This window comes from Neofelis nebulosa, chromosome 12 (assembly GCF_028018385.1).
Source record: "Neofelis nebulosa isolate mNeoNeb1 chromosome 12, mNeoNeb1.pri, whole genome shotgun sequence".
Classification (NCBI taxonomy): domain Eukaryota; kingdom Metazoa; phylum Chordata; class Mammalia; order Carnivora; family Felidae; genus Neofelis; species Neofelis nebulosa.
Window position 1 is genome coordinate 4,105,762 of NC_080793.1, and position 23,638 is coordinate 4,129,399.

General features: G+C 58.4%; 1 protein-coding gene across 6 annotated transcripts; it reads right to left on the reverse strand.

Moving 5' to 3' along the window:
• Nucleotides 1-10,034: 10,034 nt before the first annotated feature.
• On the reverse strand, nucleotides 10,035-21,445 carry GFI1B (growth factor independent 1B transcriptional repressor). Of its 6 annotated transcripts, none has more exons than XM_058693670.1 (7): nucleotides 21,411-21,445; nucleotides 15,015-15,134; nucleotides 14,398-14,535; nucleotides 13,693-13,976; nucleotides 12,955-13,092; nucleotides 11,681-11,945; nucleotides 10,035-10,869 (listed from the first exon to the last, which is right to left on the reverse strand). In XM_058693670.1, the coding sequence occupies exons 2-7, from the start codon at nucleotides 15,112-15,114 to the stop codon at nucleotides 10,691-10,693; spliced, it is 1,104 nt and encodes a 367-aa protein (XP_058549653.1). In that variant the 5' UTR covers nucleotides 15,115-15,134; nucleotides 21,411-21,445; the 3' UTR covers nucleotides 10,035-10,690. The 6 variants fall into 6 exon arrangements, with proteins under 6 accessions (XP_058549653.1, XP_058549656.1, XP_058549657.1 ...); XM_058693673.1 differs by having other exon boundaries at nucleotides 13,693-13,955; nucleotides 21,411-21,444; XM_058693674.1 differs by having other exon boundaries at nucleotides 11,681-11,846; nucleotides 21,411-21,444.
• Between the last annotated feature and the right edge of the window lie 2,193 nt (nucleotides 21,446-23,638).

The window sequence follows — 23,638 nt, forward strand, 5'->3', positions numbered from 1 at the left end:
AGAAGGGACTTGCCTTGGGTGACAGAGCCCTGCACGAGGCCTAACTGCAAACCCATTGTCTAGCCCGCTGTCTGTGCTGGTGGAGGGAGGCCGGGTGGCCTCACTTTCCCCAGCCTCCTCCCCACGTCCAGAGGTCTCTGGATATGGAGTTGAGGCCCCAGGGAGGCCCCGGTCTGGCCCGACTCCAGCCTGGAGAGCCAGGACTGCCCCTGAAGAGGTCTCCAAGGCTGACGTGGCCGAGCCGACTTTGGCCTTGCCCTGCCCTCCCCAGAGGAGGCTCCGGGCCTGTCAATGGCAACCCAGCTGCCCTAGGCTCCCGTGAGGCCTGGTGCCTCCATTTCCTCAGCACAGCTGGGCCCTGCATGTAGTATGTTTTGCAGGCTGCACTGGCAGAGGGCCACCCGGGGTGGAGGGCATTTGTGGGTACCCTCCCAGTGAACTTTCTGAGAAAGCCCCCGCCCTTCTCTTTCTCCCTTCCAGGCGAGGGGCGCGATGGCAACACCAGTCGTGGGTGCTTCCTCTTTGTCCGGGGCCAGGGGCCCTGGGCCCTGCAGGGCCACCCAGCGACCTGTCTCTCTCAGCCACACTTCCTCGAGGCCGAGGCCGGGTCTCTGCCCCCGGCACCTGTAGCAGCAGCCGCTGCTGCTTTAGAAGGTTTATCTACCCGAGGGGCTTTGAGGGTGGGAGTGGGGGACCCTTATCTCCCTGCCAGGGGCCTGCCCTACGGTTGGGGCTTTGTAATCTGACATTGTGATTTTTTTCACCCTTGTTTTCCCCCCAGGGAGGGAAGATTTGCTGAATCATCTGGGGGAGGTGGTTGGAGGGGGCTTGGGGGCGAGACAGCTGGAGGGCAGTGATAAGTCTGAGGCTGAGCTGAGGGGCGCTGGGGAGCCGGCCAGGAGGAAACCCCGAACCCTGACGGTTTCCAGCTAAGATTGTTGGCCTCTGCAGAGTGCCTTGGGGACACTCAGCTCTGGAAGCCTGGATCTCCCTCCCAATGGAGTCCAGAGGGGGACTGGGCCGCGGGGGGGCACTCTGTGAGCCACTGGGGACTGGATCTCAGGGACCACGAGTGCCAACGGTGAGGCAGGGCGAATGTGGCTGGGCGCTGAGCCCCCACAGGACGGCTCCCGGGACCCTCTAAGTCACCCTGGCTTTACGCATTGGCCTTTGGCGGCCCAAGGGGGGCACTGGGTGGCCCCCAGGCCCCCAGCAGGTTGAGAGTGTCGCTAGGGGCCAACCTGAGGCCTTTGTCTCCCCAGGGCCTTTGTACTACTGTTTCCTTGGCTTGGGGCAGCTCTTTTCACTTTTGACAGATCAAATTCCTTTTGTCTCTCCCAGGTCTGCTTCCTCCAAGAAGACTTCTCTGGCCCCAGGGCTGGGCTTGGTGGCCCCTCAGCCTCTTACCTTCCCCTAGATGCCTTTTCTCTTGCCCCACCAGGGCCCAGCCCGGAGTGGACACCCTACAAATGCTTGTGGAACGGAGTCTTGGGGTTCGCTCCTCAGGACCCTGAGGGTTGCCCTCTATTGGGACTAAAAGTCTGAGACCTGCAGTGGGGAGGAGATCCCCCGAGGGTGTGGGCGGGCCCCTGGCCCCTCTCTCTGCCCGGTGGCAGGGAGAGGTGGCCCCAGCCTGGGCCTACCTGGTCCCTCCACCTTGCCCCTCACTCTTCCTGCAGGGAGGGGCCGATCTTCAGGCGCCCACAGGGGCTGGCAGTCTAGTGGAGACAGATGTGCCACCAGCATTGATGCTGGACCATAGACAGAGACAGGGGTCCTGCTGGATGCAGTGGGAGGGTCTGGAGCAGAGGCCAGGCTGGATGTGCTGGAACTTCCCCAGAATGCTCTCTGCTCCCTGATTTCTGATTCCCCTCAGAGTCTGGTGGGCAACCGCAGGCCGGGGCAGAGGGGTGATTGACGCCCCTGAGTCAGTGGCCACATCCCCCGCTGCTCCCAAAAGGGGCTTCTGGGGCAGGAAGAGCTGCCCGCGGTGGTCGCCTCCCTCCCTTCCTGCTGCCCAACTGAGCTCAGAGATAAGTCCTCGCTGGGCCGAGGGAGGCCCGGGGGCTCAGGCCTTCCCCAGAAATCATGTCAGGGTTCACTCGTGTGGAGGAAGGAGCCTGAGGGCCACGATAACCCCTTTATTTTTAAGAGATCTGGGAGGAAGTCCCAAGTCACCCTTTGCAGAAATAGCTCCGAGCTTCGCTCTGGTGTCTGTGGCTCCAGCTGTCCTCAGGGGGGGCCCCGTGAGCCCAGGTCAGCCCGCCATGCGACGGCTGGGAGGACGCCGGGCCCCGGGTGCCAGCCTGGAAGCCCGGGCCCCAAAGTCAGAGCCTTCAGCAAGGACAACAACTGTATTTGTGCACAGCGGCGGCTCAGGGCTGAGAGGGGTCCCCGAGGGCTGGCCCCGGTGATGGCCAGGGTGCCAGCACGTCGCTTCGCCTCTCCGGCCTCGTCTCTGTTTCCTCCCCAGGAACTCAGGGATGATGACGCCTCCCTCGAAGCGTTCGTTCCTGTAAAGTGCTTGCACTTTTGAGCTCAGTAAGTGTGAGACACTCACAGCAGAGGCCTAAGTCACAGGAACGTGTCAGGAACCACTTCCCAGGCCTCCTCCGTCTGAAGCCGCGCCCCGCGTGCGGACGCTCACCCTGCGCCCGTGCACACCGCAGGCCCCCCAAGCTGCCGGGTACCACCCCCAGCTCTCTATCCCGGCATTCAAGAGTTGATGACGTGACATCTGGGACCCTGGAGCCTGCAGACGGGATCTAGAGATTTCTAAAGACCACAGGTGTCGTTGTTACAGACAAGAGAAACAGAGGCCCAGAGGGCAGTGCCTGAAAGCTACCTGGCCAAGCAGGGGCCAGACTGATGCCCCAGCCTCCTGACTCTGTCTGGGGCTCTCTCCTTCCCCACTTCCCTCTTGAGGGAAGGGCCCTGTCAATGAGGCCCACCCTGGCCACCCGGGGAACCGGCGACCCCCATGTCGACACCCCTCCCCTCCTCCCTGTTCTGTTTCTCCTCCGCGTCCCCACTGAGGGCGGGCCTTGTGTCAGCTTCCCCACCGGCCTAGATGGTGCCTGGCCTGTGGCCTGTGCCTCTGGAAGGTCACGGGCCTGGGCTGTCATGTTGGCTCTTGGGAGCACAGCTGTCCGCTCTTTTCTTTCACGGAAAACGCAGAAGGAAAAAGTCTAGAAAAGGGAATGTTTAAATCTACTGTGATGCCACGCCCGCCCCCCAATTATAGCCCTGTGGACCTCGGGGTCTCCCTGGTCACCGAGTCTGTCTGCGCCCCTGTGCCGTGGACCGGAGCAGCACCAGCTGGGGAGCGACTTCCCCTTAGTGGCCATGAGCGTTTCTTCCCTCCCAACATGGCAAGGCGGTGGGGGGGGGGGGGGGGTCACCAGGCCTCGGCCTCTCGTCCCTCCCATCCCCCAGTCCTGGTCCCCCTGCCCCTCATCTGCACTCACTGAGACCCCGTTTCCTCATTCGCGAGAGGCAGGGATGATGAGGCATTTGAATCCTGAGTGGTGGTTCCAGGGGGGTGACTGGTCCCCAGGCTGGGCGTTCTGGGGGCTAGACTGAGTCTGACTCTCACTCTCAAGAATGGTGGAGAAATACCCCCCTCCCGGTTCCCTCACGTGTTCGGGGGTGAAGAACCTTCCAGAAAAGGAGACTTTTTCTTGAGGCCTTGCAGAAGGGCCGCCGGCAGCATCCGTGACGAGGGAGAAGTGGGGCTGTCCAGCCTGCACGAGGCTAATTCCTAACTGTGTTTGCTGGCATAGCTGGGATGTCGAGGCCCCCCCCCCAAGTCACCTCGGGGGCCCTCTCCCTCCCTGGCTCTTGTCGTTGGGGTGAAATGGTTGCAAGTCTCTTTCTCCCTCCATCCCGCTCCGCTTCTCCCGCTCCCTGGGCCACCGGGCCTTTGATAACATTTGGAAGGCGCTATCGGCTGGGAGCGCACTCCTGCCCAGGCCCGCTGGCCTGCTCCGAGCCGACGGTTGGCAGCCGGCACCGCGTGATAAACTTATCAGGCTAAACCTGAGCCCCGGCCGCTCGGCACATGCCCCTGCCTCAGATTTCCCTCCTCCTGCTTTCCTGCAGCTGGTCCCCAGCGTCGGAACCCCCGGGGCCCACCTGGCTCCCGGCTGGGGCCCATTCAGAGCTGGACGCCAGGGAGGCGCGTGGGAGCGTCCGGCCCATCACCAAGGCCAAGAGGAAGCGCTGCGCGTCCAGGGTCCGCCCCACCACTCCCAAGCCAGGGGCCTCCCCTTAGGGGTCCCACCCCGCCTGCCACAGGGGAGCCTCAACTCGAGACCTTGTGGGGGGCCGGGACGCAAAGGACTGGACCCTTTGCTGTGCCTGCTGGGAGGGGGCTCCCAGGGCTGCGGAGCCGGGGGCCGGCCCTCCCACACTCGTAAAGGAGAAAAGGACCTGTCCGGCGACGGGGAGCCTGCAGGGTGGGCGGCAGGGTGGGGGGCAGAGGTGCAACAAGGCAAACCTCAAAGCAGGGAAATGATGTTTGAGCGATGGAAGCGCCTTTCTTAACGCCAGCGATAACGTTATCACGCGCACCCACTGCCGAGAAATGAAACACACACGCCGAAAAATACAGGGAGAAAATATTCACAGCTCCCTTTGCTCAGCAAGAGCGGCTGTCGATAACGCCGTCCCCTATCCTCCCCAGCTTCCTTCCGTGCGTGTGAGGGACAAAATGGAATCGGAGGGCGCATACTGATTTTTAAACCGCTCTCTCACTTCAGGGATCATGACAGTCTTCCTGCGTCGAGACCTCTATTCCGCAAAATCGATCTCCTCCTCAAGGTTTTTCAGCTGGAAAAGTCCGCACACACAACCAGTCCAAGTCTCCTTGCTTTTAGAGACAGCGCCGAGAGGGCGGGCGGTCCAGCCGTCCTTCCCAGCCCCCAGAAAGAGCTGTCACCGGTGGTGGGGCGGATTTTCTTCAGCTCCGTGTCTTTGAGGATCCGCAGGTGCACGCTGTGCTGTTTTCACGGAACCGGCAGGCTATGCTAGAACAGGCTTTCCATTCCGCCGCAGCCCCGAGGACCCTTCTGGTCAGGCCTCGCGGGGCACGCGGGGGCTCCTCCTAATGGCCGTACGACGTCCATTGTCTGGATGCCCCACTGCTCACTCAGCCCATCTCCCCTCGCCGGAGATTAGGACACTGCGATGAATCCGACTAAGGAAACTTCACCTTGTTTTTCTTTTCTGTCACCAGTGGGCTTCAGAAGATGCTCTGGGAGCTAATCTGTGTGACCATCCACAACTAATTTTTTTTTCATTTTTAAAGCTTATTTATTTATTTTGAGAGAGAGAGAGAGAGAGAGAGAGAGCTAATCTGTGTGACCATCCACAACTAATTTTTTTTTCATTTTTTAAAGCTTATTTATTTATTTTGAGAGAGAGAGCAGGGGCAGGGCAGAGAGAGAGGGGGAGAGAGAGAATCCCAAGCAGGCTCTGGGCTATCAGCGCGGAGCCCGACGTGGGGCTCGAACCCAGGAAACCTTGTGAGACCAAAGCAAGAGTTGGACGCTTAACTGACTGAGCCCCCCAGGCGCCCCCACAACCATTCTTTTAACATAAACTCCTGGGGGAGAAATGGAAGGTCCTGGGGCGAGCACACGTGGCTGACAGCTTTAATGCACTTGAGCCAGGTTTCAGGCTGAGAGACGGTTCCCTGGGAGGGAAGTGGGTGTTCCAGGCAGAGGTGTGGGCAAAGGCTCGTGTGCAAGGCGTCAAAAATTCTCTAAAGGCCTTTTTGGGGGAAAGACCTTGCTGCTTGTCTAGAATTCCAGGAAGGTAGCTTGGAATGACCTGGCTATTCTTCTGTGTGTCCTTCCCTCCTTCTCGGGGAGCCCTCTCCTCCCTGACCAGCCTGGGCATCAGCACCCCACTGATGAGGTCCCCAGGCCACACCAGACACCCACTGGATCATCTTATTTTTTTTTTAATTTTTAATGTTTATTGATTTTTGAGAGAGAGAGAGAGAGAGAGAGAGAGAGAGAGTGCAAGCAGGTGAAGGGGCAGAGAGAGAAAGAGACACAGAATCGGAAGCAGGCTCCAGGCTCTGAGCTGTCAGCACGGAGCCCGATGCGGGGCTTGAACCCACAAACCACGAGATCATGACCTGAGCCGAAGTCGGATGCTTAACCGACTGAGCCACGCAGGCGCCCCCCACCGAATCCTCTTTCTAAAGCTCAGCTGAGCTGTCTTGAGCTCCTGCCCTGGTCTCCTGAGCAGTCAAGGTCTCCCGTGCCTTTAGAAGATTCTTGTGGGTCTTGGGTCCCTTACACTGTCCCTAGCCCACACCAGGCTCTGTCCTACTGCTGGTGACCAGCTGGCTTCATATGCCTCTGGCCAGCCCAGATCTTCTTTCTCTGATCCTGTCTCCTCAATTCCCTGCCCACTCCTTTCCCTTTATTGGTCCTGCCCCTTCCCTCTGGGGTAGTGTGTGCCCACACTGAGTGGGAGCCCATCTAGGGCGGCGAAGGCTAGGTCATGATGGTGAGGGGCTGGGGGTTGATTCTTGAGGGGCTGGAGGGAAGTACCTTTGGTTTCTTGGGAACATTCGGAATAGGTCCTATTCTTCTAGATCCTTCCACTTTCTCCACTGCCCCAGCACCCTGCCTCCTCACCTCGGCCCATCTGTTCCTTCCAGGCCAGTGCACTTCACCCTGGGTGGGGGCAGGTGGGGACCAGCCGGGACAGGTTGGGGCCAAGTCAGCCACACAAGAATTCTGGGCTGACCCCGGGAGACACATTTCCATCCTTATCAGTAATTTCCATGGAGGGCTCCGTTGGGCATCTCCCAGTTTGTCCTTCTGGGGCCCTGGTCCCAGGGCTGGCAGGGCCTGGCTGCCGTGTGGGACGTGGCCACGTCCACGGGAACTGCCCAGCGTAGGGGGCTAGATGTGGCCTGAATCGCTAACACGACATTTTGTCTGAAAATTAATCCTGGTGTTGCATTCTGTTCCCTAACGTGGCTGGTTTGTTTCAAAATTAAAATATTTTAATATCGTTGGGGTGCCTGGGGGGCTCCGTCGGTTAAGCGTCCGACTTCGGCTCGGGTGGCGATCTCGCGGTTCGTGGGTTCGAGCCCCGCGTCGGGCTCTGTGCTGACGGCTTGGAGCCTGGAGCCTGCTTCGGAGTCTGTGTCTTCCTCTCTCTCTGTTCCTCCCCCACCTGTGCTCTCTCTGTCTCTCAAAAATAAATAACCATTTAAAAAATTAAAAAAGTAAAAAAAATAAACCATGCTAACACTAATGTTGTTACTTACTGTCGAGTAGATCGGTGCTCTGTGTGGAGTTGCTGAGGGCGTCCTGAAGTGACCCGTGCCCCCGGCCACGCCCACCCACCTCTCAGCAGCCGGGCCAGGGCAGCGGTCACCAAATAACTTCAGACGCCACGATGTGCACCGTATCCTACCTAAACAGAGCCCCCTAGGGTTGTGTAATCAATCCCACGGCCCCGGGGGCCACTAGGCTGGATTTTCTGCGCCATCGCGGCTGATGGATGCCGTGACTTGGGCCGTGGCCTCCCCTCTCTGGGCTCCTGTCCCCGTATGTGGCAAAGGGAAGCCGCGGGCGGTCTTCACAGGGCTGGACAGTGTCCTCCAGTTCACACGCTGTGACTCAGGCGTGGAAATGTCCGAGCGGGTAGGCGGCGGAAGAGGATGCCCGGGGGGCGCCCCTGCAGGCACAGGCGGTGAGGGTGCTGCCCCCCTGTGCCGGCTGAGCAGCCCCCAGCCCAGTGCGAGGAGCGCAGCCCGGGTCCTGAAGGAGACGGGACTTCGACGGGGAGCTTACGGCGGGCAAAGTGCTGGTTCCTGGGCCTTCTCCGGGGAACGCGGCCCTGCCTGCGACAGCCCTGGGCTTGTGCGAGGGTCCGGACTTTGGAAGGGGCAGCGGCATGGCTCTTAGGCTCAGCGCATCTGCGGAGCAGCCCCCAACCCCCCCAACAACCCCCAGGCCCCTCCACACGGGGCTGAATCTCTCTCCCCTGGGACAGGAAGCAAGTTTCACCTGCCCGCACTGGCCCCCTTTCTCAGCAACGTGCAAACGGGGTTCCGGCCTCCACTGTCCCCCAGCCCCCACACCACGGGGGGCTCGGTGGAAGTGAGCTCTGGAACCCCCGCGGATGAAGAAACGTGTGTGTCTGTCTGTCGTCGAGCCCGGCTTCTCTTTCTCACCCCGCCCTGCTGCAGAAGTGGCCAAATTCCTAATATTGGTGTGGCTTTGTTTAGCAAACAAAGAACATGCAAAGCAGCTCCCCATCCGTGCATGTGTGTGTGTGTGTGTGTCTGTGTGTGTGTGTCCCCAGCACCCTCCCTGGCCCCTGACACGGATCCATTCCAGGCCTGGCCCCCATGTGTGGCTTTGGGCATGCCCATCTGCCTCTGTGGGCCCCTCTGTGTCCATGGACCGGAGGAGAGGAGGAAGCAGGTGGTCTCCAAGACTTTGTTGGGAAACCCCACAAACTGGGAGCCTGATGGGGAGTCCAGACGACCCTCCCATGCAAATCTCAACCCTTTACCTCTGCTTCATACACCTGTCAGGGCACTTCTGGCTACGGTAAACAGAAAACGCCTCTGGAATGAAGTGTGGAGGGGTCCTGCCTGGCCAGACCCAGAGCCTAGGAGGAGGGATTGCCATCCGCCAGGAGGCCTCAGGACCCCACAGGTTCAAGCAGTTGGGAGTTCTGGGGGAAGCCTCTGCCGGCGTCATTGGGAGGAAGCGTCAACAGAGACTTGAAGAATGCTGCCATCTTGCCCCTGAATCGGATTGGAATCCCAGCTCTGCACTTGCCTGCTGTGTAGGATAAGGACACCGCCTTTGCAGAGGGTTGTGCAGGTTGGACTCGCTGTGTGAAAACCCTGGGTCCCACTCAGTACCTGGAGGAGACTCATTCCGAAGTGTCCCCTTGCTGTGGGCCAGGCATGGGCTTGGTGCTGAGGGCTGGAGCCCAGAGAATACCTTCTGGCAGAGGGGAAAGTGACCCACACATAACCATTGCAGTTTCAGTGGGTCCTGAGCTGGGAAGCCCAAAGAGCTCAGCCTTCAGAGGTGGGAGAGCTCCTGGCTGGAATAACCAAGGGAGGCTTCATGGAGGAGGCAGCATTTGAGTGGGCCTCAAAGGATGGCAGGACATTCATGGCCCTGCTCACTGCTGCACGGCCTCAGAGAATCCTCGCAATGGACAAGGACCCTCTGTCACATTCTACAGCTAGTGAAGGGCCGCGTCAAGCTTCACTGGACCACATCTGCAAAGTCCCTTTTGCCATATAAGGTTCCAGGGATTAGGACGCGGGTGTCACCTTTGGGGACCATTATTCAGCACACGGCAAGGCGATGACGTCGAGAACCTTGAGATGGGAAGATTATGCCGGATCATCCAGGTGAACCCCATGTGATCACAAGCGTCCTTACAAGAGGGAGGCCAGGCAGAAGAATAACACAGGAGATGGAAACAAGGGTCAGAGAGGCCTGCTTTCGAGACGGATGAAGCGGCCGCAAGCTGAGGGCGGCCCCCGGCCTCTCCCCTGGAGGCTCCAGCCCTGGGAACTCCTTGGGTGTAGTCCCGTAAGAGTCATTTGGGGCTCCTGACCTCCAGGACTGCACAAGGATAACTCGTATTGTTTTAAGCCACTAACTTCACGGTAATTCATTAACGGCAGCCAGAAAACAGATACCTGCTCGCACGGCATTAGCCTCCCCCTTCCCCAGCAACCTTGCCCCAAGGGTCTCTTACACTTTATTCCAGCGCTCACCAGTTTGGTCTGAGCACACGTCCCCCAACCTGTCTGCCAGCAACTCCACAGCTTTCTGCGTGTGTGTTTTGTTTTGTTAGCTTTTAATTTTTTTTTTTAGTAATTTCCACACCCAACGTGGTGCTCGAACTCACAACCCCGAGATCAAGGCGCACATCCTGTTCGGACTGAGCCAGACAGGAGCCCCAGCCTTCTCAGCCATCCCTTCCCAAAGCCAGCTCGCACCCACTAGGCACTTGTTAGACGCGGGTCAAATGTAAATAAATCTGTGTCTTTATTTGGATTTACAGCAGTTGAGAGGGACAGGCTTTTGATGGCGGTAACTGCTGTTTTCTCCAGCCCCATGGCCTCAAAGCAGAACTGGAACCCCCATGGCCAGCTGAGTGCCAGCAGCACTGCCTGAAGCAGAGGGGTGTCGGGCCTCCCGCTGGGGCAGGAGACGGCTCTGGCCATCCGTGGCAGCCAGAAAGAGGCCCGCTGAAAACCAGATCTCAGCACAAAGGGCAGCGGGCAGGGGGAAGATTTCTCTGTGGATCCCAGTTCCGGTCTATTCTCGGCCTCCCCCTGTCCACAGGGGGCTACGCTGGCCTTCTGGGCTCTGCCCTGGGGAAGGCGCCCAGGCTCTTAGATCTCTAGACGACTTCAGCTCAGAAAAGACCCGACCCCGTCCCCACCCTTTGCAGCAGGAACACGTCGGTCCAGAGAGGGAAAGCCACTTGTTCGAGGTCACACAGCAATTTCGTGAGTCTCAAAACAGGCTGCAAGATTCCCGTCCGGTGCTGACTCCAGGGGACAGGCGGGGGGGGGGGGGGGGCGGGGGGGGGAGTGTGGGTGCACGAGGCCGGCCTCCCTCTGGGTCTCGGGACCTCAGGGCGGGCTGGCCCGGAGCCGGGGGCGGGTGCAGCCTCACTTGAGATTGTGCTGGCTCTCCCGGTGCCGCCTCAGGTCTACCTTGCGCTGAAAGCCTTTGGTGCACAGCTCACAGCTGAAGGGCTTGAAGCCAGTGTGCTTCCGGCTGTGGGTGATGAGGTTGGAGCTCTGGCTGAAGGCCTTCCCGCACACCTGGCATTTGTGTGGCTTCTCACCTGCGGGGCAGCAAGGACGGGGTCAAGGGCCTTGGTGCCAGGCCACCCCCCCGACCCCCCGGCCCCGGTGCCCTGCATTTGCTCTCCGAACTTCACCGTGTTATCTCACGGCCCGCCTACGTTCACTTTCGAAAGGAGCCAGAAAAGGGAGACAGGAGGGGTGCCCGGGCGGCTCAGTGGGTTAAGCTTCCGACTTCGGCTCAGGTCACGGTCTGGCAGTTTGTGAGTTCGAGCCCCGCGTCGGGCTCCGTGCTGTCTCCCTCTCTCTCTCTCTGCCCCTACTTTGCTCGTGTGCTCTCTCTCTCTCTCTCTCTCTCTCTCAAAAATAAATAAACATTAAAAAAAAAAAAGAGGGAGACAGGAATACTACAATTCTGTCACCCCCTGCACCCCCCGACCAGAATACTGTAACTCTGTCACCCCCTACGCCCCCTGAGATCAGGCAGGGACTGGGTCCATCCTGTTTGTCAACGAGCCCAGCGCCTGGTGCAAAAGAGGCACTCGCTTAGCAGCCAGGGAGCGAATGACGGGAGGAATGAAGGAATGAAAGACAAAGTCGCCTGCCCTTCTCACTTCTACCCAGAGAGCACACGTTTGCTGTTTCTTTCCTGGTGTTTTTCCCAGGCACTAAATGTATGCTTAAAGAGCACCGTGCGGCCAGCCCTCCGCGAGGAGGGGAGCGCCCCCTCACTGTGTAACTTGACCCCCCTCAGCTGAACCGGGGGGGACCTTTCAACAGAGGAGGGTGGGGGCGCCCAGAGGCTGCGCCTGGGCAGGGGCGGGCTTGGCGGGGGAACCCGGGGCGCCTCACCGGTGTGGATGTAGGTGTGCTTCTTCATGTCCGACTTCTGGTGGAAACGCTTCCCGCAGAACTGGCAGGGGTAGGGCCGCGTGTCCGAGTGGATGAGCAGGTGCGTGGACAGGGTGGACGAGCGCTTGAAGGCTTTGCCGCACATCCGGCACTCGAAGCTGCGCTCCTGCCGGAGGAAACGAGGCCCCGGGGGGTCAGGCGCAGGCGGGGCCTCGAGACCCGGGACTGCCACGCTGGGTGCAGGACCGGGCCCTGCCGGGATCCCCTGAGGAACAGGACACTCGTTGGGGTGGCCTCGAGAACGGGGCCTGGAGGAGAGGACCCAGAGACCCCCACTTCTGCATTTCCAACGGGGGCCGAGACATGGGGCCCGAGTGGCCTCCTGTGGGTTTTTCCCTGGAACCTTTACAGTATCCCATGCAAAATAAGCCTCGACATGCGTTTGTTGACTGACTGAGAGACCGACTGATCTGGGGCACCGTCGTGGACTGTGGTTAAAGGTCTGTATTATTGGGGCCCAATTCTGGCTTCTGCCCCTTATAGGCCAACGTGACCTCAGGCAAGTCATTAACCGCCCCCCCCCCACCTGCTGAGACTCAGTTTCCTCATCTGGACATTACAAGAGCGGTCATGACCTCGAAGGGTGGAGAGCTGAGCCCATGTTGCATTCACAAGCTCTCATGCCCATATCCTGCCTTTCCTGCCGTAGCTTCTATTTACTCTGGTGTTAGCAACTCAGGTCATTTCGGGTGCTTTCCCTGGAATGGAATATTCAAGAAGGGCTACGTGGGACAAGACGGACATCGAAGCCTGACCCCAAGATTCTCGAAGTCGAGAGCCTCAAAGCTGAGGACACCTGCACTGATCACCCAGAGGGCAGGATCATTTCTCCGTGTCACAGACATCTCTCTGCCCCCCGAAATCCCACTGGGCCAGGAGCCTCTTCCAACGGCACGTGAGGTTGATTTGGTCCATCAGGGAGCCAAGTTTGTTATAATTGTACATATTATATACAGTTTTGGGGAAAACTGTAACATAACTAGCATTTTAGAACAAACATCCTCTATAAAGAACAAATTTTAAAATATATATCATGTAATCATTTTTAGGAAGAGCAGGTTTGGGGGACCCAGATGGGGGAGGGAAGGGCCCCTGGTCTGTGTCACCCTCAGGGGCAGGGCGAGAGACCCAGGCACAGCTCCCAGGCTTCCTGGGGGCAGCACAGAGCAGGACGGGGCTGGGGGGGGGGGGGCGGTGTTTGGCGAGCTGCCTACCTGGGAGTGGACGTGCGTGTGCTGCTCCAGGCTCACGGCATGGCCGAACGTTTTGCCACAGATGTCACAGGCGAAGGGCCGGGTCCCGCTGTGGGAGCGTCGGACATGCACTTCGAGCCCGTGTGGGGTGGAGAACACCTGAGGGCAGGGCAGAGCGTGAGGCCACGGTGGGGGGGGAGGGGGGGTGCTGCGGACGGGGAGCCGGGCCTGGGGTCCCAAGGCCACCTCCACCCCTCCACCTCCGTGCCCAGTCACAGACGGGCATAAAGGAGGGGAAGCACGGGGTTGCCGATTCTGCTGGCTTTTGCTGTGTGTCCTGGGAAGGTCCCTTTCCCTCTCTGTGGCTCGGTTTTCTGTCTCTAAAATGGGGGCTGTGGGAGCATGTAAAAAGTCCCTCCCGGCCCTCTCTAGAGGCCGAATAGTCAGCCCGCTGGTACTGACGTCTACTTACTGTGTGTTCTGGGGCAAGTGATTCAACCTCTCTGAACCTTAGCCTTTCATCCACGTCCCAGGGCTCAGGCGCGTCAAGTGCTTCGCACAGGCCTGGCGCACAGTCAGGGCTCAAACACCATGATGGGGACGAGCATTTTGAAGCCCTGACCCCGCCAAAGGACCCGAGATTCGTAGCACAGGGAACCCCCGGCTGTGGACGCCTGCCCCTGCCAGGGACCTGCAGAGGGGATGCAGAGCAGGGCCCGTGAGCCCCCCCCCCTGCCCCCCTCCTCCCCAGCTGCTTACCTTGTTGCATTTGATACAGTGGTACGCGTCCATGCCCGGGGAGCAGCGGAGGCTGAAGTCCAAGGGCGGCTCAGTGCTGGGCACCAGAGGGCTCCCGTACAGGCTGACGGAGCGCTCCAGGAAGGCAGACTGCATGGTGGAGGGGGCCTGCCGGTAGCTGTGGCCATAGGAGGAGGCCAGGGCATCCCAGGAGAAGCTGGGCTTGTAGAACGGGGGTGAGTCGGAGTCCCTGTCCTGGGATCGGGGCATTACAGCGGGGCCCTCTGTGGAGAGCGGACGCGTGTCTACACATGTAGGGCGGCGATTCATTTATTTATCATTAGGGCGCCGCTCCCACCCCTCCCCACCTAGCGACCTCACGCTGAGGGTCTGGGTCTGTAACCCAGATATTTACTGTGGGAGCGGGCCTGGGTCCTCACTGTGGCTCCTCACCTTTTCACCCCAGAAACACGCCCTCAGCACCCGCAGAGTGCCCACCTCACCCACTGTACCAGCCCGCCCACCACACAGAAGCTCTCAGCTGGGTATGAGCTCCCCGTCCGAGAGGGGGCCAGGCAGAAGCTGGAGAGCTCAGATCGCATCCGGGTGACCTTGTCGCTCTTTCCTGACTCCAGAGCCCGTCCACCCTCCCTTCCACTTGCACTGGTTGGGGGTGGGGGTGGGGGGGTGGGGGTTGTGGATGGCCGGGGGTCCCAGCCCGCCTACCTGGCACCAAGGCCGTCCTGGTCAGGCTCTGGCCCAGTTCCAGCTCTGTTTCCCGTTTGAGGTCAGTCCAGGCCAGGCGCTGGTTCGGGAACAGGGTGCTGAGGACGGGATCGTTGCTCAGGACCTGGTCCCTGGCCCCTGTGGGGAGACAAGACCATCAGAGCCACGGGCCACAGCTCTGGGCAGTCCAGAGGGAGCAGGGGGTGGGGTGGGGGACACCCTTCCCAAGATGATGGGGACCCAGAGACCCATTTACTGCTGTCCCCAGCTGCTCATGCGCACGGGCCCTGACCGGGCCCCAGGATGGGGGGAGCAGGGCTGCGGCCAAAGGGGACCCAGAAGGAGAACTCCTGGACCAGGCTTAGTTTTCTGAGCACCTGAGCTCAGCCCTAGATCTTTTCTGACTCTGGTTAGGACCCACATGTCAGCTGCAGAGGGCCAGCTCCAATCCGGAAGCTTCCGTCATCCCAAGGGGCCAGAAGAGATGGGTGCATTCATTCATTCGTTCAACCAACATATGCCGTGCCCCCCCTGCTTGCAGACTTCCCAACACGGGGCGCGGGAGGGGGGGGGGGCAGGGAGCCCCGGGTGGGCACAGCAGGGGAGCTCTGACTCACCAGGGCTAAAGGCAGGAGGCCAGATGGGTTCATCTTCCTGGAGGCGGGGCTGGTGGTAGGTGTGAGCTTTCTTGCTCTTTACCAGGAAGGAGCGTGGCATTGTGAGCGCACACCCCACACCTGCACGGAGAGAGGGCGAGGACAGTTGGGAAGGACAAGAGGACAACATTCTCTGTATTTTGGAGCCGCCTCCTGTAGTCAGAACCCACTGTCCTGAGTTGAATAGTGTCCCCCGGAAGCTCATGACTCCTGGGGCACCTGGGTGGCTCAGTCGGTTGAGCGACCGACTTGGGCTCAGATCATGATCTCACGGTTCGTGGGTTCGAGCCCCGCGTCGGGCTCTGTGCTGACGGCCCGGAGCCTGCTTCGGATTCTGTGTCTCCTTCTCTCTCTGCCCCTCCCCCACTCATGCTCTGTCTCAGAAATAAATAAACATTAAAAAAAAATTAAAAAAAAAAAAAGAAGTTCATGACTCCCCGGAACCTGTGAATGTGACCTCATTTGGAAATAGGGTCTTTGCGGATAAAAAAATTTTTTTTTTCTAATTTTTTTTTTTTTACATTTATTCATTTTTGAGAGACAGAGAGAGACAGAGCACAAGTGGGGGAGGGGCAGAGAGAGAGGGAGACCCAGAATCCGAAGCAGGCTCCGGGCTCGGAGCCGTCAGCACAGACCCCGACGTGGGGCTCGAACCCACGAATCAGAATCTGGAGATTCCTTCCTCCAGAAGGCAACTGACCTCATTGAAACCTTGAGTTTGGATCTCCAGACTCCAGAGCCTTGAAAGAATGAATTGAGTGTTTAAGCCACCCGGTTTCTAGTATTTTCCTATGGCAGAAATCCTAACCTTCCCTCCCCTACTGCTCCCTTGCCAGGAAACTAATACACCCACCTTCTAGAAACCCCCAGGGTCAGCCTGCTCCTGTCCACACGCCCTGAGTTGCACTGGGAGCAGAGGAGGAAGGGCAGGGGTACCTCCCCCGTGGGCCCCGCAGCCAGAAAGCTGAATTTCACCCCTGTGGCGTCTGCATTTGGAGGCCACGGAAAGGGGTGGTCCGAGTGCAGATTTTGGAGTCAGATGCTCATGGGTTAGAATCTCGGCTCACCTGCTGTGTGCTTTGGGCACAGATGCTTAACCTCTCTGGGCCTACTGCCTTTTCTGTAAGGCATGGCATCCAGGTGCCTAGTGCCAGCCAGGGTCTCTCATGTGCTCAGTGCTTACCACGGAGGGGACGGGGGGGCGGGCAGGTTGCATCAGGGCCACCCCAATAGCAAATCCGTATTACCCTGGTGCCGATGCAGCCAGAGCAGGGCCGCCCCTTGTCCATGGCCCCGGCCCGGAGTCCAGGGCCCAGAGAGGGAGGAGCCTTCTCTCTGCATGGGGGTGGAGGGGAGGCTTGGAGTTGCATGTGGGGCTCAAGGCCGGAGAAGACCACCAGTGCACCCTACTGGGAGGCCGGACGTGGAGAAGGAGGCCAATGTCCGCCAACTGCAGGAACCGAGCAGTGGGCAGCGGCCACGGGGTTGGGGAAGACACGAGGCCCAAATCAGTAAGGGACCTGTACTTGGCCCTGGGCGGGGGTCGGGGAGCGGCAGAGCCAGAACACCTTGATGCTCCCGGCTTCCCTTGAGGGCTCCTGGGAGACAGAGAGCATCTGGGTGGGGCTCCTTCCTCCTCACCCCCATGCCATGCCCAGGCAGGGGCGCAGGAAATACTTTGCCAATGCCGTTCCCGGTGGCTCCTCTGCTGCTCCCTTTCCCGGGCACTGGAGCAGGAACCCCCTTCCCCAGGCCAGCAGCCACGGAGGGCTGCAGGGACGATAGGGCCAAGCGCGGGAAAAGGATTATAGCTGCTCCAACAACAGCCAGGGCTGGGTGATAAGGCCAAGGCAAGGAACCGGCTGGGAGGAGGGAGATTAGAGAGAGCAGCTTGGAGCCCTGCCTTTGGAGCAGGCCCAGGGAGGAACCCCTTCCCCCAGGGAGGACCCCGAACGAGACAGGAGACGGACCCCCCCCCCCAGCTGTGCCCAGGCCTGCCTGCCCCTCACCAGAGCCCCCAGGGCACTGGGAGTCTGGAGAGACCCCTCTGCTCCCGGGTCATCCTAGGCCCTGCCCTCCTCGCTGTAGGTCTCAGTGTCCAGATCTGCTAAATGGGGATCGCAACCCACCTTCCTGCGACTGTTGGAGCAGAAAGGACCTCCTTGCAAACAAATGTGCAAAGTGCTTGGCGTGGGGCCTGGGCTGCAGGAGCACAGAGCAGGTGGTGGCATCTCAGCCCATGGGAGAAGAAGCTTCAGGAAGGCAGGCACAGCCCACATCCTGTCCTGGCCTGTCCATTTGCATTCCCAGTACCCTGCCCAAAGCAGGTGCACTCTGAGGACAGGGCTGAGCCCTGGACCGGGACCAGGGACATGCTCCAGGCCCTTCCCTTCTGGGATCTGAAACTAGGAGGTGGGACTTGAAGGCCCTGGGGTCCCGTCCAGCTGTCAGATTTTGGCTTCACAAGGCTTGCCTGGCCTGTTGTCCCCCCCCAGGCTTGTCGGGCAGCCTGCGGTGGCCTTATCTCCCAGGGACAGTCTTCTTCCTCCTGCCCCTCCCCCTCCCCCGCCCGGGCTCCTCACAGCCCCCTTCCTTCCCCTTCTAACTCTTGGCCCCAGGAACCCCCTGGGAAGGCCAGACCCTAGGCAGAGCCAGCAGGGGTCCCCCCCCAACACACACACAGGGGGAGGTGGGGACTGGGTTTTGGTTTGTTTTTTTTTTTTGCTTTTTGTTCTGCGGCTGGGGCGGGGGGGAGGCCTCCAAGGGACCATGGTCTCTCCATCAAAAGATGATTTATTATTTTTATATACTATCTTATTAGGAAGTCAGAACCAAAGGTAGGCATTCAAGCTTCAGTGCTGGAATCCCAGGAGATCCTTCTTGCAGCCAGAATCTGAGTGGCCTTAGCTCGGTTAATTCTGACCTGGGGGCTGAGTTGCTACTGCCCCATTTTACGGAGGAGGAACGGAGGCTTAGAGACTGGCTCATGATCCCTAGCAGATCCCAGGCCGCCCCCCCCAGGCCTCTATGCTCCTGACCGTCAGACCACCGGGCGGGCGCTTACTCTGTGCAGAGGGAACTCCTTCCACACACTAAGGAAGGCATTTGAAGCTCCCTGGTGTGCATGATGTCACCAAACTGACACCCACTGGGGACAAGGTTGTCTTCCAGGCTCACAGGGGGAAACTGAGGCTGAGAGAGGAAAGTGGCTTGTCCAGGCCCCGTGTTCCTGTTCTGCTGGGACTTGAACTCCTGGCCCAGGGCTCTGCCCGTGGGCATCTGTGGTTCTGCCCGCCTGGAACAGGGAGGGAAGGCTGGTGGGTGGGGCAAGATGGGGGGGGGGGGAATCCAAGTTTTTCGATCCCTCTGGTTTTTTTCAGAACCCAGAAGTTCCACGTGGGTTCCTGAAGAGCTTTGAGTGGAGAAGCAGGTGAGAAAGACTTCCTTCAGGAAGCTTTGGTGTTCCCTTGGGCTCAGAGCCTGAGGACCCCATAGAGGTCAACCGGTTAGAACCCAGGACAGCACAAGTGCATGAGCAAGGGGGCCCAGATTGCAGGGTCCCTGGCTGGAGGAAGGCGACCCTCAGGGCCTATTCTGGTGATCCCCTCAGAGTCCCCAGCTTCCTCCCCTTCCCTCCCCAGAAAGTTCTCTCAGCTAAGCCTGGCAGGGAGGCACAGCCAGCCTCATGGCCCAGCCTTTAAGCGCCCGTGGGGGCAAACACACCGCGAGAACTTCCTTTTGGCCCCTGTTAGCTGAGTTTAAAAGAAAAAAAAAAAAAAAACAGGAACCAATCACCTATACTGTAGTTAATTAACAACCACACCGTTTTGATTCACTCGACGGTTCTGAGAAAGGGCTCGGAGCAGAGATTGTGAAAGAACCCTAAGATTTCTTCATGAAACAGAGGTCTTGATGCTATCGGCCTCCGGAAAGACACTTGGTGTTAACATCTCATCCAAAACCCTCGATCCCGATAGAGGGTGCCCCGACCCCGAGGTCAGAATCTCAGCCCCACACCCCTACTTCCAGGCGGACGCAGAGCCGCAGCCTTGTGATTTCCCCACGACGAGGCACCTTGGGCCTCCCGTGGGGCTGGGTCTGATTTTGTGACCTTGAGCTTGACCACGTCAGCCTCCGACCTGGGGCTTGGTTTTCCTATCTCTCAAAAGGGACCGTTGGACTAAGAGATTTCTAAACTTCCCTTTTGCTCTAAAATCCCATGCACAATTTGTTGACCTTCAACGCGGGACTGACCTACCTTGACTGAGAAACTCATCACCCGGGTTCCCTTTTTGGGAGGGTTGGGTAAGACTCCGTTGTTTCTCAGAGTCAGTGATAGAGGACGCTTCAGACTTCCTTTCTGTTTAAAGACGTGACTCAAGGGGAAACACAAACAAAAATTAAAAACCCTTTTCCAGGTAAGAGTCAGGGGAAATGGGTCTGGGGCGATGTTAGGGGCCCCGCGCGGAGAGCGGTCATTATTCTTATTTGAAATTTGCAAGCACTTCTCCCGTCTTCCTCTTACGTTGAGACACTGCAATTATCCTGAGTGAACCAACTTCTGAGTTTACACCCAAAAGAACGGAAGGCAGGGACTCAAACAGATGCCTGTCTACCCAAATTGATCCCAGCGCTGTTCGCAATAACCAAAAGATGGAAGGAAACAACCCAACTGTCCATCAGCAGGGGGTGGACAAACAAAATATGGCTGTTCCATACAACAGAACATTATTCAGCCGTATCGAGGAAGGAGGTCCTGACACCTGCCACAACATGATGGGTCTTGAGGGCACGTGTAAGCGAAATAAGACAGTCACGAAAGGACGAATGTCATAGGACTTGGCTTATACGACGTCTCCAGAGAAGTCGGATTCATAGACACAGAAAGGACAGTTTCAGTTTGAGAAGATGAAGAGAGTCCTTGAGATGGACGGTGGTGATGGTTGCACAACATTGTGAATGCATTTAATGCCACAGAACTGCACACTCAAAAAATGGTGAAAACGGTCACTTTCCTGTGATGGGTATTTTACCACAATGAGAACACAAATGAGCGAACAACACGTTTCCCCAATATCTCTGAACTGGAGCAGCTCCCATCGGTCTGAATGCCTGAGAACAAATGAACAAAAAAACCTCCCTCTAAATTAAGGACGGTGAGGTTTTCTGTTGCTGCCGAAAAGGGTCGAGATCACATGTGATCAGGCTATTTTCCTGGTGGCGATCTGGCCCCAGACACGTCGGGAGTCCTTGTGGTTCTCCAAGAGGACCCCCACCCCACCCACCCTCCTGAAAACCTCGAGAAAATGTTCTGCATTGGTTTTGGCTAACTCCATCCATCAAACGCAACCCAGATGGGGGTCTCTGATGCTCCCCAGGAACGTTCTGCAGGGAAACCAGCATACCGACCCCCAGATCTTGAGCTGGAAGGCCATCTCACACATCTCTGTATGTAAAGGGTCCCCTGTGTACCACCTCCGAGGACGAGAAACTTGCCAGCTCACTAAGACTGAGATCTTCTCCCCGTCCATTGCTTACGAAGAAATATTAGGAGGCGTGAGCCCCGTGGGCAGGTGCAGCTCAGTTAGCTCGTACCAGAACCAAGTTCGGAGCCTGCAAATTCATTAGCCCCCTCTAGGCGACGCGTGAAAACTTTAGACTCTCTCAGAGCGATTCTATGGACCACCTTCCCCCTTAACAAACCCTGTTTTAGAGTGGGGACCTCACCCCAGACGCCCACTCTCAACTTGGGTTTTTCTCCAAAGTTAGGTAGAAAAGACTGAGACGACATGTGTCCTTCTACAGCCCTCTCGTTCCTGGAGGCTGGGGGCCAGGGCAGTGGACAAGGCACTCTCCCTTCTCCCCTCACGAGGCTCTGGATGAGAGGGCACTCACTCTCAAAGTGTCCCAAGAACTGGGGTTCACTCCTGTTTTATAGACAAGGCAAGTTCAGAGGGCTGCGGGGGGGGGGGGGGACACAGCCAGTCTGTGCCCCAGGCTCCCCCCCACCCAAGCCAGGCACCTCAAGGAGTGTCGCCCCACGCTCTGGCCAGGTCCCTGGGAGATCCGGGGTGTGGGTATGACCTCGCACACGCAGATGATCCTTGGCAGACCCGATGGAGTTTTGGAAAGGGTACTTATGCACGGTTGGCAGAGGGCGTAATTCCCATACGGGCTCTGCCTCCCACTGCCTTCTCCCCGGCCGGGTTCAAACACTGAAAGCTGTGGCCCATGGAAGAGATCTCCGAGCCCACCTTATTCTCCCCATGACTGCAGAAGGGCCCCGGGAACCTGCCTGGAAACAACCTAAGTCACACATGCAAATCTAAAAAGAAAAGGCTGGGATGGAGCCCTCACCTGGCGTCCGGGTCGGTCGGTCGCGGGTCTTGGTGGGAACCTCGCTCAGCCTCTCGGGGGACCGGCTCCACTCTGTCAACCTCGATAGATACTTCTCCTTTTTTTTTTTTTCCCTTCCCTCACTCACTCTCTCTCTCTCTCTCTCTCTGTTTTTTTTTTTTTTTCCCTCTTCTGTTCCCCTCCTTGATTTTCAATCTGATTATTTGTGTCAAAATCTGGCGGTGAAGGAGCAGCCAATAGAGAGCGCCCCGGCATTTGCTTATCAAAGCTTCCCGGCCCGATGGCGCTCCCGCCCCGCCAGCCCTCTGCCCTGGGAGCCGCGTTCTGCGCCCCTCCGCGCCCCAGACCTGCTAGAAGAGAAAGGAGCGGCTAAATCATCCCATTAGAAAGAAATTAAGGTGAAAATAAAGTGCTGCCTCGTATACCTGATTTTGTACAAACTCGTCACTTTCCTCCTTCCTTCCTTTGTCTCTGTCTCTCTCCCTCCATCCCAAGCCAGGAGCACGGGGCTCCAAAGCCACCACTCGTCCTTGCAGAGGTGACCTTTGAGAAGAAAGGTCAAATTCACGCTTCCCCGGACTTGACCCCAGCACAGGGGAAGGAGCAGCCCAGGCGCTTGCCCCGTGAGCCAGCCCCTCGGCCACCTGCAGGTTGCACTCTGGGCCCCAGGCCCTGCGCGTGCCGCCATCTGGCGGCCTCGAGGAGACCCGGGGGTAGGCTGGGGCCCCATCGCCTGCTCCCCCACCTTCTCCCTCCTGTGCCCCTCAAGCCTCCCACGGCTTAGGGATGACTGATTTATTTCAGGAGGTTTTGCATAAGAGGAGAACTCACAAAACCGAGCACTGTTAGGCTGATTTGCATGCCTTCCCAGCCCAGCGCTGGAGAGATTATGTTTCCCTCGGTAAGAAAACAAGTTTGGAGACAGGAAGCCCTGAGGTAACACGCAGGTCCGATGAGACCGACAGGAGGAGAAAGGGGGTCTTGGGCGAGGCTGTTCTGCGACTGGGTCCTGCCTCGAGGTCACCTGGGCCTGCTCCCGCCCCAGGGGGCGCGGGTCCCAGCACGCAGGGCGCACACAGGAGACCATGGCCCTCAGCCCTCCGTCTCTCCTTGGTGGAGAGAGAGTGTAGAAACATCTGGAGTGTTCTTTGGATCTTGCACATTGCTGACAGTCAGCTAGAACTGTGTGTCATCATACAGAAAACTTAAAAAATAATCCAAGGACATTAAGCACAAATTCCCATTTCTTCCCATCCTCACTGTATTATATGTGCACATCTATATTTTGCTTATGCAGGGGCGCCTGGGGAGGCTCAGTCAGTTAAGCGTCCCGCTTTGGCTCAGGTCATGATGTCCCGGTCCGTGAGTTCGAGCCCCGCATCGGGCTCTGCGCTGACAGCTCGGAGCCTGGAGCCCGCTTCGGATTCTGCGTCTCCCTCTGTCTCTGGCCCCTCCCCAGCTCGAGCTCTGTCTCTCAAAAACGAATAAATGTTTAAGAAGTTCTATTTTGCGTAACCAGTGGGTCTTTTCTTTTTCCATCGAGTGTTATTTTATTTAGAGCCGCCCCGATTCTCTCGCAGCTTTTATTAACATAGTAAATGGTCTCGCAGTTCTTTGTGGCTTACTTTACCCACCACTTTCTGCATTTGGGGTGTTTGGTTGTTTGGGGTAAAGCTGCTGAGATGGGTAGACGCAGGCCAGCTGCTGTTCTAAGGTTGTGATCCCACAACCTTATCTTCCCCCCTTTAGTAACCAACTCCGGGGCTCTCTTCCTAGCCCAGGATCCCAGCCTGGAATGGAAGTGAAAGCAGGCCTTCTCGGGAGCCACTGGGACCCCTCTGCGGGACAGCAGGGTCCAGGCCTGCGGAGCCCCCGCGCAGCATCAGGCAGGCCCTTGGCGTCTGAAACCTCCCAGCCCCCGGGGTCCCCTCCAACACCCCTGGCCTTAGCAGGCAGCCGTGGCAATGAAGCGCCTTCATTTAGCCTCTCCCAAGAGCTAAATCCCTCCAGCAGCCCTGTGCCGGGTCATCCACTCATTTATTCAAGTTACCACTGGCACCTTTCATGTTCCGGGCTCCTCCTTCTGCCCTCTTTCCCTCGGCGCTTCCTCCCTGTCTTGGTCTTCTTGGGCTGCCACCCAATACCACAGACCGGGTGACTTAAACGATGTTTATTTCTCGCAGGGAGACCGGGAAGTTCAAGATCAAGGTGCCAGCAGAGTCAGTTTC